At 44.4% G+C, this 19,782-nt stretch overlaps 1 protein-coding gene across 17 annotated transcripts in view; it reads right to left on the bottom strand.

The window, feature by feature from the left end:
- LOC120904608 (neural-cadherin) overlaps positions 1-19,782 on the bottom strand; it is a 251,518-nt gene that overhangs the window by 131,911 nt on the left and 99,825 nt on the right. For all 17 annotated transcript variants that reach the window (XM_040314722.1, XM_040314721.1, XM_040314718.1 and 14 more), the window contains 2 exons: positions 16,086-16,268; positions 12,782-12,971 (listed from right to left, as the gene is read on the bottom strand). In XM_040314722.1, the coding sequence (XP_040170656.1) occupies positions 12,782-12,971; positions 16,086-16,268 (373 nt within the window). The remainder of the gene's footprint in view (positions 1-12,781; positions 12,972-16,085; positions 16,269-19,782) is intronic.

Below are 19,782 nucleotides of genomic sequence, written 5' to 3'. Positions count from 1 at the left end.
ACAGTAGGAGCGCACCGAAAACACTAATCACAGAATCGATCATAATTCATCTACCAGCGACGGAGTTTCGTTTCCCTGTTTGCCATTCGCAGCTATATTGCCCGGCAATCAGTGTTTGCAATTAAAATGACCGAGCCAATTCACGCTAATCACACCGAAATGATCTCCACCCAAAACGGGAATAGATCAGGTGTCACAGCGATCGGAAATGTCGGCAGCATCATTACGGGTGGCGCGGTTATAATTTTGAGCAAATGATGGTGGTGCTGCTGCTACTGCTGCTGCTTCTACTGCTGCACCTCTAAACTCACTTTTCCACAAACCGTTTGCCATTCGATTCCACGGACATCAGTCGAATAAATTTTCCCACGTTTCCGCAGTAAAGCTGCTTATCTTTGAGGCAACTACGCAGGGATTTATCTTTTGCCATAAACGTGCATCACAAACACCGGTGTACCTCACTAGGACCCACCGCCACAGCAGTCACAGCACAGGCCATTCTTCAGTGGCCGACACATACACAAAACACATCCAACACTTTCCGGGCTGCACTGTTGATTCTAATCAGATCATGTCACTCCGATAAGCAGCAGCAGCAGCGGCACGATGCACCTGGCGTACGGCATTTCGAAGGAAATTTGAAACTGGAAACGGGGTCATAAGCACGGCACGGCCGGCAAATGAGATTCTCTCGAATTGCCTAGCACTTCGAGCCCGACTCACTCCGCTCCTACATCTACTCCATGCCCATTTGACCGGAAATGGCACGAGCTTGAGATGTGGCGGAAGCATAAATTCCAACCATTCCGGGAAAGTGAAATAATTTACCTAAACTGCCATCGATTTACCGCTCGCGACACACCAGTGGTGAGGCGTAAATCATGCGAAGACTGCTCCTATTGAGCAGCTACAACCTTATTGTAAAAAGGATACCCTGCATACGTCACGTCCTTTAAAGTAAAAAAAAACATCAACAACCATCAGCAGCAACCGGCGGCAGTTTGCACCGAAAAACAGTCAATTTTTCTTTTTGGCTCAACTCAAACAGTCAAAACTTCACATAAAAGTCGATTTTTATCTGTCAAAATGCCGTCACCAAAACGCGGGAAAACGAAGTGCACGACCACCACCTACCGTCTGGAAGCTCTTCAGGGATAATGCATTAAGTCACAAGTACCCATTAAAACAATATCACTTTACATTTCCATACCCACTACGGGGAGGGCTGGGAATCCCACTAGGAGATGGTTTCACTTCCGGCCGCAGGCATCTTGAGGCATCCATAAAACTGAAAGCCTTCCGAAATGCGCGAGCGCAATTTAATTCAATCATAAAAATACAGCCAACGAAAAAAAAAAACATACACAACCCCACAATTGTACAGCCCAGATAAAAGGAGTCTTTATTTTCTTTCATAGCATCGGTACCAAACCATTTGTGGGGAACGATTGTGAGCGACTGCGCTTCGTAATGAAGTCGGCATCGGTGTGAAGTACCGGGCGTCTCCATTAAGAAGAGAATGACGCCAGTGAAAGGGAGAAGTATGATTGTTACTTGGGAGTTGTTTTTTTTTCCTCTCATGGGTAAAGAGTGAAACGTGCCTGCATCGGTGATGATGATGGTGTTAATGTTACGTTAATAATACGTTACGAAATAAAGGAGAATGGAACGGAACACCATGCTTGCCCAGCTTCTCCAAGTAATCGTTTCATTCGGCAACAATACATGTATATTTTTGTTTTTTCCGGAATGCCGAATCAATGGAATCGATTTATTGTACGGAAATGAATGATGATGCTTTTGCGAAGGATAAAAGCACACATACAAAAATACGCGAATGACTTTCCCACATCGGTGTCAATGGCGTGTCGATGAAGTGCTGATGAGGGTAAAAATCTCACAACACCCATGAGCGTGTTTTCTCTTCATTACTGCAATGCATCCTATAAACAGTTGCACTTTTCATGCATCAACAATTTACATACAGCATAAACGGGGGGACATGCGAGAAGGGTATGTTGCAAAATATATGTGCATATGTTTGCCTTATCGATCAATGCCAATCAGTTGGCTGAAAGTGAACTCTTGAACTCAAAGCGACATTGCAAACTGTTACATCAAATTGGTGCTTCAACAGTGAAGTGTTGAAGAGAACAAAAGGTAGAAAGAGAGAGGTTATAACTTGTCAACTCATTTCATGTAGTAGGATAATATTTCAGAAATGATAAAGATTTATAGGGATTTACAGTATTGCAATACTTCCTCTATGTATTTATAGATCAAACATGCATCTATCTAAGCGCAAAGTATGAAAACTTATCCAACATACCCGTACCGTGCCCATAAAACTGGTTAGATTCATTATTTTACAAAATACCATCATTGCTGACAGCTCAGAATAAAACAGACCAGATTCCAATATCATCGTCAAGCACCCAAACAACCCCGACCGACAACAATCCATTTCAACTGTCTGTCCGAGTGGCATTTCGGTAGGGAGTCCCGGGCAGGTAGACAAAATACGGTAGATAATTCGATTCGATGGCCCCAACTGTCACTTGTTTTCCAACCGTCGGCCAAGCTTTTAGCGTCAAATTATGTCTGCCATGGGAATTTCGTGTCTCTGTTCCACCAATGCACGTTTCCTATCTTTGCTTTAAGCATCCAAGCAAAAAAAAACTCTTCTCCTTTGGTATTGAACACAGTTTACTGCACCAGAAGGTAAACCAGATGTGGTAAAATTAAATTCTTTTCAGTTTTATAACCCATTGGAGCCGGGAGGATTGTTACACACATACATTCGGCCAGCAATCGCTATCCACTTTGTCTTTGTTTTCTCAAAATACGACTCGTCCAAGTAGGGAAAGAAAAAAGAAATAAAAACAGACAAACAAAGTAGATAGGTATCACACACAACCACACATATTTCACGAATCTTTCTCTGGTAGAATCATGTACTAGCCTAACGGAGGGCCTATACAGGTGTATATGAGTGTGTGTGTGGAAGACAAGCAGCTACTGAATGTATGATTTCGTCCGTAGATGCTGGGATAGCGTCCGTTTTTTCTCGTAGTCATTTATTTTATTATCTACTTTGCAAATAACGCTTTTATATGCTACAATGCAAAAGCCAGACTCCAACTAGGAGATTTCACCTTCAAGTTATACAAAAGTAGAAACATAAAAACGAAAACTAGAACAGTTTTCCCTACGAAGCACAAGACAAACACATCTCCGACCGATCGGAACATAACAGGATGCAAAGTGCTCCAAGGTGTTTGATTTACATGTTACATGAAAGGCTTGAGAGAGCCCGATGACGAAAACTGATTGACTCAATACAGACGCGCCATTGTTCTCTTGTACTGGGTTCCATAGGCCGTCAGCGGGCATGGGAATAGTGAACACTTCGGTACCTCTTCGGAGACTGCACGTCACACTTTCGTACCGGTTGATTCCAAACGGCGGTCATAGTGTTAGACAAGTATTAGCAACGAAGTTTTCTTGAGAACAAACTGGATTCGGTACACTTCATTTCCCCGCAGGCTCTAGAAGCACAAGTGGCATGTAGGCAGTAGGTTATGGCACAATCACCTTCCTCAAACAATATTACAGCTGTACCGGGGGAAGGTTGTGCCGACGTGTCGACCACTCGGTGGATGTCCTACGGTTGCCTCGGGCCGACTTCTTAGAATGTCTTTTATTTCCTTTTAGCTGCTGAGATACTGCAGCTCTCCCAGTTTCCCTTGTTCGTACGGTTTGACTTAATTCTTTTCTATTTCAATTTCAACCAACTGTTTCCGTCCGTTTTTTTTTTGTTCCCTAGGTGTTGCAACTTTACAATTCAGAACAGGACACTTGAAGTCGCAGTGGTAGTGGGGATGATTTTTTTCAGCTTCAACAACGGAATTGGGTTTGAAAAGCCGGGATTTGCACTTTCCCAAAACCTGCCAGTGCTTGTGGTGAGAATGTGCCAAATACCGTTTCCACGTCCCAGGAGATGGAGTCCTAGCAGCCCAGTGCCACTTGAAACACACACACACACACACACACACACATATATATATATATACATAGAGCATAAAGAGAACACACGAGGTACCGCAAGGTGTGAAACGGAACTGGCACTAACCAGTACCAGAAGCGACAGCAACAGAATCGCCCACGACATGGGATGCCATCGCTATTTTCAGCAGTGACCCATACGTTGTCCCATCTCAATGGGGAATGGGGAAAAGAGAAAAATCAAGATAGAGATAAAAGAAGGCGACAAACTGAGAGAAGAAAAAAACGTAGCCCGACACGAGAACCAGTCGAAAACGTTGGCATCCCAAAGGACAACAGTGGCTGTACTGTGTGGCACTGGAAGATTCCGGCAATATCACAACGCAAATTGAATTTGAATTCAGTCGTTCCGAGCAAACTGCTGTCGCTCACTTTCATCGCGCCCGTAGCTCAAGAGAAAGACACACGGTCAACGGACCGAGGTCGTGGAAAGGAAATGCCAGTTCTCTACATCTGTAACCAAAACGGAGAAGATAAAAAAGCACACAAAACCTTGACTATTCGTGCGATACCCTTTCCCTTTGCAAAACTACACAAGAAGTAACACTTTCTTCATCATGCACCAAAGTAAAACGCTGGTAAAAGAAATTCTTTTGCTTCCAAGAACGTTACTGTGTTGCACACTTTTTCGTGTATCTTATCACGCTTTACTTACATTGCCGTAAGCAATCTTTTCATTTCATTGAAAGGTGTAAAGAATACAGCGCTGAAGTAGCGGAAGAAAACGCAATTCGTTGCTAGCATTGGAAGCTCCGACGTATGGCGTATCCCAACTTCTAAAATGGGAAATGATTGCAAAAGGAATGCCGATGGCACCATATATGTTCAAGAGCACATGACATTGTTTTACACAGTCGTCATCGAATGCATTTCGTCCCGTAGCTCGTTCTTTGTTTCGGTACCATTGAATGAAGGACAGAAACTGCATGCGCACTCGACGCGTTATCCTTATCCTGCATACTATAAACTCAACCCGAGTAGCAAGTTCCTATATTAGACACTTTTTTTCTATTTGCTATCAATTTTACACGACCAAGCGAGAGAAATTTAGAGTCGAGGACGAAGTTTTGTAAGGTTGAACGTAAGTATAAACATTTCAGAACATTACGTAGACTTGAAGTAGACGTATAAGCGAGTGCTTCCGATAAGAACATATCTATAATTCATGATCAATTCGTCGCAAATTGTGAAAGACTACTGTGGGCGCTGTGTGTTTGACATTACTGTCTTCAAGCAACGTCCAGCTTAACATTGACATCTTTGTCATGCGGAAAGCATTTACAATTAAAAAAAAACAGCTGTACCAGAGACTCGGAATTGGAAGACTTCTTCCCGCGGTAACAGAGGTCCACCACAACAACACGTCACCCTGAGGGGAAACAATCTAAAACCAAAATCATTTCAATCTTCCTTCCACGAAATGCTGTTCCCAAAGCGTTCGGACTATCAAATTTCCGACGACAGGTCTTCAACGCGTTCTTCCGTTTTGCGCATTGATTCCTGCTCATGATGGCGTGTCACTTTCCTGGCTGGTGGATAACCATCCACTCGTCTGAAAAGCGGGCACTGCACACAGAGCCAATCTCTCCACATTCATTATCCATAAGGTCGGTGTGTCGTAAACGGTATCAGCATGATTTCGTAAACGTGAGCCACATTAAAACGAAAAACACACGACAAGAATTCAATTACCCAATTTCTGTTCCAGAATGTTGCGAAACGGAAGTGTGCCTATTTTTGCCCATAGGATGTGGCTGGATGGATTGGAGAACAAAACAAAGCTTTTCTGCAATGAAATTTTAACATTTCCGGATAGTATGACTAATGCAATTCCGATCGCTTCAGCCTTCGCCGAAGTCGACGACTAAAATCTCATTAGGATACCGCGCGGCATGGTCCATTGCTCGAAAAAATCAGTTTACAACAACAGAACAATGCATCATGAGTTTAAAAAAAACAGCTCTGATGCATCGCTACCATAAATCATCGTGCAGCTTAATTCCGTAACGGTAACAGTGGGAATTTTTCATGACGCGAAGCTAATCCAACCTTTTGCCATTTGTGTCACTTATTATTATGCGATTGTTCCGTGCCCACCATTCGGGCACGTTTTTGGTCCGCGTGGAAAAACAGCGGACGGCACGGGCGCGCGCGCGCATCCTGCAGGGACTGAAATAATATCACAAATAATAATTAAGATAATCAACTTCTTCCCGCTCACGCGCGGTTCGACCGGAGAGACAGTCGGCCGAGTGAAAGGGGAGACAAGTTTACGTGAACGCATTTGCATCTAAGGCGGGATGATGGGATTCTAGCGGCAGTGCATCAAGCGCATGATTGCTGGTCAACCATTAGTTGCTTGTTGATTGTACCAGCCGTTCGGCAAACACGCCGTGCTGTCCGTCGTCATCAAGTCGTCAAACATGGTGACGGTACTGTCCGATGCTTCTTACATTTGGCGTCGGTGCACGGTCGGTGCGGCGGAAGACCTCCATGCCTTGATGATTACGGGAAAATTGAAGTGAAACATACCCCATCCACCAAAAGCACTATGGTGCGCGAGCGAATTGTTGGAAAGCTATCAGGGCCACCTTACAGTATCATTTCCGAGCGTACCAGCGAAAAGGATGCACTACTATCATCATTCGCGTTTCTTGGGCACAGCGAAAGGATGCATTAAAAGAGTGGCTACAAACACACACACAACCACATAAAAAAACAACGAACGAAAACCCCCATCTGCACGAAACAACACGACAGATATTTGTTTTTAATATAAATGTAAATTTATTTTGCTGCTTCACTTCCTGCTGCTTTGAGCCACAAAGCGGTCTAGCACACCATCGTACTGCTGCTGTTGCCGCTGTGCGTGCTGGGATGGCGTTGTATTTGCGCAGCGCAACGTTGAGTCTGAGCAAAGGATGGAAGTAGTAGGACGTTAGAGTTCGTACCATAAGGGGCATTCGACCGCCTGGTAAGAATTGGATACTCCTAAGACAGACAAGAAGCAAGAGAGTGATAAAGTAAAAATATGAACATCACATCTTAAGCGAAAGGAGCATTCCTTTGGATACTGCACACAACCAGGGCAATCACCGGTGCGAACAAGGTGAGTCTCTTTACCCAATCTGACAGCAGTGGGAGCAACAACAAAAAAGGAATGCTCCACTCGAATGCCTCAATACGTTGTGCACATACCCAAGAGTACATACCAACCTCACTGAAGCTTATTCGTATAATTCTTACCACCAAAAACCCAATCAACCGACAATGATGCCCCGGTTGAAGTTGGACCTCACACGGAAGAGCAGACTGCAACAGCATCATTTTCGCACCACACACAGATTGTCCCCGTCAAAGTGATAAGTACGAAAAACGATTTGCTCGCGACCGTATGTCCCACAAACCCATCTAGAAAAGGGATGGTGCTTCCAGTTTTGCTACGGAGAAAAGCGATTTCTTTTCCACGAAATACACTCGAGAGAAAGAGAGATGGTATAATTAACTGTCAGCGAGTAATGTATTTACCACCAACGGGCAGTTGTTTTACGACAAGATTGCCATTGCCACAATTGCATTGCACTGTTGCCAGTTGCATCCACGTGTGGTTAGTTTGAACGTACACCACTAGACTTGATAACAGAGTCTCTCCAGTGTCGTTGGGAGAGGAAGAAATGCACCATTAAATTGTGTCGCTCGTTTGTCATGTGACAGAGATGATGAGGGACGGAAAGAAAGGCTGACAAACTTATGGTCGAACAGGCGAATATGGGAACAACCGTTCTAGTTCATCATCTTGCAACTGAAGATGACGCCGTAAATATATTTGAAATGAGCAACGATAATTGAGACTGAGAGTAATGGGGAGTTGTATTTTTGCAGTTTAAAATTACGCTCTACAATTATTCCACTATTTCTGCCTTGTTGGAAAGCCTGTTCCAATGTTTCTACAGTTTTTAATTCTAAAAAAATATATTGTCTGTTTCATTAATACTACAGTCAAAACATTTCAACCAAATACAACCACTCTACGACTGGTGGTCGAAAATCCTATTTTCTCATCAAAAACAAACCTCACAGTTGATGAAAACGCAATATCCACCTACTCTAGCCAGATTTTGATGGCAACCAAACGAACCAAAACTTCATTTACCGGGGCGGTTTTCTCATAAATCGCTAAAATTCATCACAACAATATCTAGCCTATGTCGCGTCAAACATGGTACAGCGGCACTACTACTACTACTACTACTACTGCTGGGTAGAATGTGTACCTGTCACGGGACAAAATTGATTTATTTAGCCACAAATTGAAATCCGTCCCGGGTCACGACGGCAGAGTCCGACGCGGTGGTGACGGGTGTATGCATATCATATCGAAACTGCGCTTTCCGCATCCTCGCACTAACGATAGGACACACAGCGCACAGCCCCAAAAGGTAACGGTAATGGAAACAACATTCCGACACAAATAAAAACCCCAACCTCAAAATCCTAATCATAATAATTTATGCACCGGGCACTACCGACCGCCTAGGGGCGGGTAACGGGTTAAAGACAAAGCCATAAATGGGAAGTGATGCAGGACGGAAAGGTAATACGGGCCGAATATCCGAGACAGACCAACCCATACAGTGTGCAACGAACGATCGTCGATTTCAATATGATTCGGTTGAAAACCCGGAACAAAACTTTGTCCTTTCGTGGCACGGGGTCGCACCGGGACCTTTCCACTCTTTGCAATGTGTGTGCATGGATGCAGTTTTCTATATGCACGTTTGCTCTGATGGGAACGGATTTGTATGCATACGGTAGGAAAGTTTTATTATTTCACATGAAGTTAGAATAAATATAAAATGTGACTCCGCACTCATCCGTGCATTGGAAAGCTGTGTGTGTGTGCGTGTTATCTCGCACGCCCCGTACACACTGAGTCACAATGAAGGGTTGTGGCTACAATGCGATGTTAGTAGAGGTAAGGGCCGGCACCGAACGAGCTACACTTTTTCATGCCTAATCTACAAAAACACACACATGCACACATACACGCTCCCTGTGGATCCAAAGAGCCACAAAAGCCACTGTTGCTCTGCGTTCAGCTCGACCGGGAAAAAATCATCTCTGGAAAAAGGAACACACGAAACAGAAACCCGAACGCATCCAGTCGTTGCGGGTCATGAGCGGAAGGCGGTGAGACATAAGCCATAACTTCATTTTTAGAGTTTTTTGCTATGCAGTGGGGGGTTGACCCTCTTAGAGTGGTCAGTTTTATGCATAGAGAGCAAGAGATTTCGTTCGACTATAGCGAACGCCTTCTACCTTGAACCTCCAGCTCTGAGTACGGGTCAGAGCCCGCACCGTGCTTCGCAAGAAGAAAAGTTTAAACGCTGCCACAGCTCTGACGAATAGGAGTCGAACACAATAAGCCACGGCTCGGGTCAGACGTGCTCGGGTCAGGCAAAGCTTTGTTGCTGAACCATGGCAAACTTCAAAAGGTGAAAGGCGTTCATATGCGAAGTGTGCGTTATCTTTGCAGCAAAGGACAAGCGAACATACTCAGGCAGGTTTTAAGGACTTGCGGAAATCTTCACCAGTATCAACCGAAGCGTCGCCTCCGCAGCAAGAAGACGTACGCAATAAAACATGGCACCTTCTTTCTTTCAACACGCAAGCGTCTCTCTTTTGTTTTGGCGTGATATAAGAGGTTCCTGTGAACCATATACAGCTGCTACACACTGTGCAGAGCGTCTCTGCTTGCTTGTGTGCGTGTGTGGCACATGCAATCAGAACACTTGCTCATAAATCCGCCTGAATTAACAGTGCGAACCTTTGCCATTTATGAATAAAACAAACATTCGTCGCTACAGCAAGCAACCACAGCAAGCTGCCCTCCTAATGCAACGTTCGCCGCCGTATGCTCGCACGGGAACGATAGTAATAAACATGTTAAACATTATCATCCCCCTTAAGCCACACGCACATATGCTGCAACGCGGGCAGAAGGCAGAGAGGTTAGCAAGCTTCCTCAAACGCACTTTCCATCCATGCTGACACTGCTGGCTCGCTTTCACCACTATCCCGCTCGTTGCATGCATGCATGTATGTGGAATTTGATTTTGAATGTTTGCCTTCTGGGTATGAATACACACGCACTCACACACAGACACAAGAGCCTTGTGCTGGGCGGTGCATGACTGCAAGCCCCGTGTGTGTATCCCTTGTTGGATGAATCAAGCTCATCGTGTGTCGCTAGGCAGCAATACTCTTGCCAGCGCTCGGCATTACTTTAAGCCAGCCCCGGCTTGTTTCTCGTTTACCGCCACAGACGACCACCTTATCCTCACATACGATGTGACATAAAAGTTCCGAATTAAATTAAAGAGGCCACTAGGCTCCCGGCAGACGGACCACACAGTTTGGATCCGTGTCCGGTACTGTCGGTGTACGATCAATCCAGTAGCCCCATTTCCACACCAACTGAGTGTGCCTGCGGGCAACAAATGGACAAATGTACGGGTTTTGGTCCTGGATAGCGTAGGTGTGTGGTGGAGTTTATTTTAAAAGTTATTGGCTGTTCATAACCCATTCCAAATCCGGTTTTGGTAGGCTTTTTCCAACCACAAACTTAACCGGACGACACACCTCACCTCAAAATCCATTTCCGGTCCAGCATTGGTTTTTGGTAATTCTGTCGCTTCTCAACTTACTGCTCCGAATATATGTCGCCCATTCGAAACTGTTTCTAGCTTTATAGAAAAAAAAGATGGAAACCTCGATGAAAGAAATGCTAAGGTACCTTCAACCCTTTTCGTTCCATTGCTGGAATCTGTAAGAGGATTTTTGTCCTCAATTTCGTAGATGGAAGCATGAGGTAGACACGCAAGCTTTCAAAGGTTTCAAAAGAAAAAAATACTCATTTCAATCATCACATCGTACCAGGTGCTTGCGATCGTACTGGACACTGATAGGGATTTAATGATTGACCGAGGTTCGCAATTTAACCTACCATTTAATGGGCTTTTTATGGGTCGAAGGTGCGAAAGTGCGACGGTGTACTAAACCCACCGACAAAACCACAAGCCGATTGCCACTCTCTCTCTCGGGTCAATGTGCAAATGCTCCCATTGAAAAATCCATTTCATTTGAGGTTTACACAGTTTGCAGTGGCAGATAGGCGGCAAACTTACTTCACCCTACCTGCCCGTGTCCGGTTAAGTGATGGGATTTGCTGTTCCCCTTGTGTTGTTCACCCTTGCCCCATGGGATTAGCGAGGCTGGCACTACTTCGGGCTCGAAGCGGTTCGAACAGCGGAGGCTTGATCAACGATAGATGGAAATGAATTTGCTCGCAACGTTGATAGAGCGATGCTGCATGCTAGAACGCTATCAACGACACTAAAACCACATCAATCATAATTTATCGTCCTTGATTTAGTGTAGTACTAAACCATGTTGTTTAATTGCTTCCAAGAACTCCACTGCCCGAATACATCGTGGGCTGCCAGTAGAAATTTAATAATCATCTTTAACAAACCCAGAAATGGTTCTCAAAAATCATACCGAAAAAAAATTAATTAAAGCCCCGCCAATAAAACGGTTAATTACATCGAAGCACCCTTTAAGGCGACCCTCTTCCATAGCCGAAAGGCACATCCGCACAGCTCTCGCATTCCGGAAGCGCACGCGTCAATGTTTAGCACGCATTTTTGTCACAGCGCAATATTGCTCCCCGCATAAGCGTAACGAAACCCGGTCTGCATACTAGAGAACTGGGCGGAGGAAATCTTTTTCGCAGCTTAGCGTATTGCTTTTTTTTCCGATTTACATTCACAACTTTTTGGAGCATGTCTTAATAGAAACAAAAAACCAAAACCCCCCTCCCCCTCCACCCGTGCGTTGCTAAAGAAAGAGTTAAAAAGGTGTCCGCTCATCCGCGTAAAAAAGGGGCCTAGAATTTGTCCTCATTTTATGCCATTTTAAATTTTATTTTCACGACTGTTGCACGCGCCACACCGAGATGATGGTTGCGCTACCGGACGATCGTTACGCTGCCCAAAAACGCCCAAGTTATTAATTTACAAGTAATGAATATTAAAAAGGGATCGCTAATTGCTTTTCCCTATTTCCGCAGCGTTAATTTTGTGTGCATTGTGGCGGGCGGCGAATCAACCATCGTGTAATGCAGTTTTGTTTTTTGGTTTCTTCCATTTAACCGTACTTTTTGTTTCGATCCTGTTTCCTCTACGCTATACGCTGTACGGAAGTTGGTTGGCGCTTAATCCGTTTGCCATTGCAGACCCTATTTTTACAACAAATATCTTAGAGCACGTGCGTATGCTGGAATGTCTGTTGCTATCATCATTTATATAGCACGTGCCTATGACGTAAGGTAAGCACAACGCAATTCGTCGTGAAACGTGTAAATATTTCGCATAACAAAAAAAACTCTCACACATAACTTACCCCGTAGCGAACACTTTTGTTTGGAATCGACGAGTAAAAGGTTGCCCAAAAAACCCCGGCTACTTGCCCTTTGCAAAATGGTTGGTATAAGCTACGCCCGTAGCGTCAATAATCAATACAGCATCGTAGCAGCGTAGCGTCGGGAGCGCCAAAAATGTGGCACCCAATCACCAATAACCGATAGAGCGGGACGACGAAACAAATGGCAAAAAGAAAAGTACAAACCATGCGATGTGTACGTCAAGCGACTTACCTGAATTGGGCTGCTGATTGCTATTAGGCCGGGCGGATGGTGCTCCGTCACGTGCTTCGACTTCCAGAGCGTAGGCACCCTGCTTCTCACGATCGAACACAACTTTGGTGAATATTTCGCCGCTCTGCAGGTTGATTTCGAAGAAATCCTTGCCCTCGTTTCGAGGCGAATCGACGATGTAGTAGTATACCTGCAATTAAACACAAAAATGCATGAAATACCCACGAGAGACATATACACACACACACACACACACACACACACACACACACACACACACACACACACACACTCACGAGCACAGCGCATCGAGAGCAATTAGCATTAATCGGTGGTGCATTCGGCGGCACAGGCTGTGTCTTCTTTTCGCACACAGGTGTGCATTAAGCGCCACTACTCCCTGCCCGTAATTACACAGCATCGATCGAACGCAATGGCACGGAAGGAGAGCCCATTTTCGATGAGTTCTGGAGAAGCGCAGTGAATTCACTTCACAGCTTCCCATCCGTAACGAACCTTCCGAGAAATGGTTTTCAACTGCACTTACAAACCTCTGCTATGCAAAAAAAAGTTACACCAAACAGTTACACGAGTACGACGCTTTCGGGGCAGTAATCTAGCCCTCATTACGATCTTTCGTTTGCCTCCACCGACCGACCGTGCACAACTTTTAGCTTCATTCTAATTAGAAAACATCGAACCTTTTTATAATTGAATCCCTTAGGGTCCTCGAGCTCGGTATGCCGCCGATGCCCGAACCTCCGACCAAAGATCAGCCGATGTTAAAACGCCTCACTACCGCTTTACCGAGCGGTTTCATGGCGACGGTGTCGGATCGTTTGCAATAATTACCAAAAGCGATCCTCGAGGGTGCAATTAAAAATTTTCAATCGACAACTTTTGCATCTTAATTCACACGAAAAGCACATTACTCTTGTGCCGGAGCCGTGGTCTGGGTAGGAAATCTAATCATCTGAAGTGTGTAACAACACGCTGAGGGTTCAAAACCCCTTACATCCCGCTCAATGGCCAAATGCCAAGAGTTCATTAGCACCTTGTTGATTGGTGGTGGGCACTTCACTCTAACGATAATAGACTACCGGCGTTGGTGCACGGGTTTGTAGGAAAGGAAGCTCCATAACGATATTAAACTCGAGCGAAAAAAGGAAACAAACTTTTTTTGTTACTTAAGGTTAATCACAAACGTGAAACAATCTCTCTAAATCTTTCTTTGTTAAGGCGCTGTGATTTGTAAGTTTAAAACCACTCCAAATTCAACATAATTTGAAATTTGATGCTATACCCTTAGTCATTTTTTTTCAACTCGCCAGTTTTCCTGTTCGATTTCAAATTATCACAGCCAGTAGAATCAAAGTAGAAGTAACCTATAATTCAATCCAGCACGTCAGTGTCAATAACTGGCATTATGCCTAATAAGCTGTCCTTACTGTTACGACAAATGCAACGATATTCAACAGTAGACCCGTATTCAATAATCGATTTCGATCACAAATGTACGAACGGTACTTTCGTGAAATGAATATGCGCCGAAAGTTAGCGAAGGCACGTATGGACACTTCACACATTCGGCCACATATGTCTACTTCCTTGTACCTCTTGGGCAAAATATTTCCAAAAAAGCAAAAAATCCACTCTACCGTGGAATAAAATCTTAATACCAAACATTGGATACTCTTCGAAAATCCCATCTTACGCACCTAAACAACTTTGCCTACACCCACAGCACGGGTTTATCAGATCATCTTTTGGTTTTCGTGGTTGAAACAAGTTAATGTCCGGGAGTGCTACTCCCGTTTTCTCGTTTCACGCAACCCTCACGCAAGATCGGCACACCGGAAAAGCGGCTCCAGAGAAAATGAATATTTCATAATCCTTATTGGGGGGCAAAAAGTGAATGACCGGTGAAATGGAAAAACCAAAGCTTCGAAAAAGGATCGAAACTGACAGGGTTGATGTTGGTGGCGATGGTGGTGGTGATGGGGGTTTGGGGGTCAGCCTTACTGGCGGCCGATTAAGGCTGTGCGGTCAGTCGAACAGCACCGGAGAAAGGGTATACACAGCGTGCGTGCGTCTGTCTATGTGCGTGTGTATGCGCGCCTATGTTCTGGTAGAGCCAACTCACAAATGTCGAGTTGCGTTGTACACAGTTCATAAACACGCCCGCCCATTCGAACGGCCTACAAGAAGTCAGCTTAATGCAGTCGGAAAAGCAAAGAAAAAAATGTTGAACAGCTCCTACCATCTTCCCAAAACAACCCCTTCAGCTTTATAGGGAACACACACATACACACACACCGTGCACAAGAGGAGCTCGACAGAAAAACAAGCACGAATTGGCACTTCTCGGAATCTCGGATCGAATTCGTCGCTTGCATTATCATGAAACAACATCCATTTTGCCGAACTCTTTTCGATGCCCGCTACCACCAGAACGGCCATCACCACCGCAGCAATATAAAACCATGAAAAGACAACCAGGGCGTTTCCGGAAACAGCCCCAAACCTACCCCCGCCATTCCTTACCGCATAGCTCCCACCGCTACCGTCTACCAGCGAAGCGGAATTCAAGATTAAATAATCAAATGGAAAGTTATTTGCGATAAAAGTCTTTTCTCCGTCGTCGTTCGGGAAATCTGGCGAGAGGTTGAGCCAACCGCATGCTAAGCCGATGTCGCGCCGACCACGCTCCCGATGTAAGCCGGCTGGCTACCGGCGGGAAGACGGGGCCAGCCCGTTGTTGCGGTTGAGAAATGTAAAAGAGTTTCGCGAATGGGCCACCACTGTTTGTTTGGTCGCTAAAATATTTCCCAAAAATAAGCAAGATTTGCTATATTTGTTTTTCAATATTTTTTGTGTGTATTTGGAGCTTTGAAACGGATTAAACCCCGCTAAGCGCGATGTAGATTAAGAATGGTTTTTAATGCTTTTTCTGAAAAGAGTATTTTGTGTGCCGAAGAATACGCGAAAGAATGGTATAGATTATTCAATTCCAAATCCTTTTCTCGTGGTTTTTTTTTATAACAGGCACACATGTGTACAATGTTGTTTCCCGTACGTTAATATTTCCATCTTTTATTTAGACGCTAGGAATAGAAAGCTATTGCGAAACAGATGCACCATGGAATGCATTCTTGACAACAATGAGAGGCACACCCAAGTAGAAACAATTACTTAACCAAACAATCCCCCATAAAAAATCTCATTTCTCCCTTCCATTCGATTCGATGTCACTTTTAAATTCATACTATACCCATCATCAATTCTTGTAGCAGCCTCAACTCACCTGATTGTTCGGGAAGGTACCGTCCTTATCGATTGCATTCACCTGTGTCACCTTCGTACCGATCGGTTCGCCCTCGAGGACGGTTTCCTGTTCACGTTCGGTAAACAGCGGTATTTCGTCGTTTACATCCTCTAATTGTATGTAAACAGTCGCTTCCGATGCAAGTTGCTGGGCGCCGTTGTTCTGCACGGGTGTGTGAGTGTCCAATACCAATCCGATTCAACCGATGATGATTATGTGGAACGGTGAATATTGAGCAATGTTTTTTTTATTGTTTTTGTTTTGCGGCACGGGAAAACATCACCAAGCCGCAGACAGACCGCAGAATGAAACGGAAAAACGAGAAAAACAAAATGTTAGCAACGCAGTAAAGTCACTGTACGTCAGCAGTAGTCAGCCATGTAGGCGTGCTGTGAAAGAAATGAAGAATGTGAAGCAAAATGAGCATTAATTTGATGATGTTCGACATAAATTTTAAATTTTGTGCACCGTACCGATTCCGTGCCATCTTGGTTTGGATGTGTTTTGCATGCTATCCTTTCATGCTGTGGTGCAAAGCACACAAATGTACCAAAACCTGTACCCTGCCGCTAGTAAAGAAGGTAGTATGCAAATTGTTTGCCGCATTCCAGCGGCGTACCGGTTGTGAGGTGAATAATAAGACAAAGCTGCACATTCATAATCTTTACCATACACGCGACCAAAACGAAGACTTTCCAATCACATTATTTGCTGGAAGGAAATTGAGCAGAAAGAACGAAGGACGAACAGACGTAGACGAGGTAGCGAAAAATGAACCCGAGACAACTTCTGTGCTACTTGCGTGCAGCGGGCCGACGGTAGGGAACAGTAATGATAGCAATCCATTTATTCATGCCACCGGCAACCGTCATCCCTGTTGTGTTGTTACCGGTGGTTCGTGGAATCGCTGACATTGTGTACCGCCGCACAATGATGATACTAAAATGTGAAATTACTCGCAATTATTTTTATGCGTTTCGCCACGTTTTATGCATGTGCAGGGACAAACCGGGTGCATAATGTTACTGCTATCCATTGTTCTACGACTGTCGGGGCAAAAAGGACAATAAAACACGTATGCAGATCAGCAAACGAGTATATTTTACGAGGGCGAGTTAAAATAGAAACACAAGCGTGCAGTATGAAGGGGTCGCGAATATTCCTGCTTCAAAGGATTGCAGAACATGGTTGGAAGTAATAAAGTTAGGAAGGAATAATTGTTCCTCTGTTTTCTCTTAATGTTGGGAAAAGATCACAACACACAATAAATGAATGCATGTGAATCATATTATGAGGGATACATTAACATTCCTCGTGCGATGAATCGTTTAGAATTAAGGTCGACGAAATTTTACGTTAGTCTTCACAACCAATTGTTATGACAATATTTAATGCGTCACATTTTATTTTTATTAATATTTATTAGGTTATGAATTATTCTTCAATCCTAAACATAAATTCATTCAAAGAGTGCCACAATTCGAACCAATGAACAATTCATGTACCTGATCCACTACGAAATAGTACTCTTTATGTCTTTTTTGCAAAAATAAATGCTGAAGGTCAATGCAAGGACTACGGGGTTGGTTTCCTTTTCTTTCCCTTTATAATTTTGAAGACCAGTGAAGCATTAAATATGATCAATCTTTCAATCTCGCCACCTTGTCACGGTAACTCTGAAATATTGCTCAACCAGCACACACACACAGCAAAGCATCCATCTATCTAGGCCCCCAAAACTGCTTCCCCACCGAACAGCGGACCATAAATACATTAAAGCACAAACTTTGGCAACCGTTTTTGTTTTATGAACGTTTCATGATCACACAAACACATTCCCTTCGCTCTCGTGGCTATCTTCCAAATAATAATAATATCTGTATTCCTCAACACACTACCACACACATCATACGCGCTTGTGCACGATTGTGTATAAAACCGAAAAGTTTTGCAATCACCAAACGGCACGCGATAATACCGCTGCTGCTGCCCGGCACATTCCAAACAATTTGATCCTATTAAAACTGCCATCAAAAGTGTTTGAAGCTTTTAATCGCCGCTTTAATAAAACTGTTTCCTCCGCTTCCCTCTCAATCATCTTTCCCGCCCTCAGGAACGTCGTTACATCCAATGCGCTCACCGCGCTGACGTTCAATTGAAACAAAGACGTAACTTTTTCGCCTCCAGTCTTTGAAACGTAGCTTCCTGGTTGCGCTGAGAATGGTTCTGCTCCAAGCAGCTCCCCTTCTCTTCCGTAGCTCCGACCGCAGCACATCCCCCTTTTAAAATCGATCATTTCATTGCGTTTTAGCGACCCATTCCGCGCGACTCTAGCCATTTACTATCAATCATGGCAATCGTTGGACCGGCGAAGATGCTTTCTCCCCAGCGGGCGATAAACCTTTCCACTACCGTGCGAAAGAGCGCTCTTTATTTTTACTCTCATCCCAAGATGATACACCTTCGGGTACAAGGGTACGAAGAAGAAAGAAATTAAATTACGCTACTCCCGTGCGGCCCAGCGAGACACTAACGAACGTAACGAAATGGGAGGAAAGACTCCCACCGCTGCGGCAGATAAAGCATTGGCGCTATTTAGTAATGGCTTTTCTGCCAACAATTTGCAACGATTCCACATTTCCCGAGTGTTGCAACGAGTGCTCTGCTCACTGCATCAAACTTTGTCTTCATTTTGCCACGTCAGCGAACCGTCGCATGCTTCTACTGCTGCTGCTGCTGCTGCTTCTTCCAGTAGATCCAATCTCAACCGTCGAACGATGCAACGCACGTTTGCCTGTGTTACAAAATGATACAGATAAACAAGTTAAGTAATCATCCGTTCAGTTAAAATGATTTCTGCACACACTGCTGGGAGGTTAAATTTCAAGCTCAGTTTCTTACAAGCTCTGCATCTTCACTAAAGACAGCTTGCGGTAAAAATGTTCGCGGTTCCTGTTATGTCCCCGAGACGACGGTGCGCACACATCGATGAGTCGATATCATACACAAATCGCCTCCGGTGCTTCTATCCACTAGTCACAGCATCCTGTGTTAAGCTGCGAGTACACGTCTAGACGAGCAGAGACTCGTTAAAAGCTCTACATCAACCATACCTTCGGCCTTACCGCTTCGAGCTAGCATGATCATACTTTCCTCGGTACACATTATGCTTCCTCACTCTCAACACGGTTCGCCGCATAATCACAGATGACCCAGTTTGCGGAACTGAAAGTATAATCTATCATCGAACTGGCCATCATGCTAAAAACACATACACACATACCGAACAGCATCAACATGCACAAAGGGGCACGCGTTAGGTGCTGGGCACGCTTACATTGTCACGCTTTTTCGTTTCTCTTGTGTTTCTTTCTACCGTAAGAAAGGAAGCTACTTTTCTTGCCAACATTAATACCCTGCTACTCTCTAATGATCATCAGCATAGTGTCACACCGGTAAGCAACATAAAGCGTGGCACCGGCACAACTCGCACAATTTATCGCATAATTTTGTCCTTTATTATAATAAAATATCGTTTTGCTGGCAAAATGGCCAATCATTTTTAATGCCATTATCTTCAGCATCTTCTGCTTCGCTGCTCAAGAGACGTTCCACTCCTTGCTAAGCTACTGGGAAAGTCAAGGCCCGATTACATTATTTGTTTTTTGCTTATGAT

Source organism: Anopheles arabiensis, chromosome 3 (genome assembly GCF_016920715.1).
Source record: "Anopheles arabiensis isolate DONGOLA chromosome 3, AaraD3, whole genome shotgun sequence".
Classification (NCBI taxonomy): domain Eukaryota; kingdom Metazoa; phylum Arthropoda; class Insecta; order Diptera; family Culicidae; genus Anopheles; species Anopheles arabiensis.
This window is presented reverse-complemented; position numbering and strand designations above follow the sequence as displayed.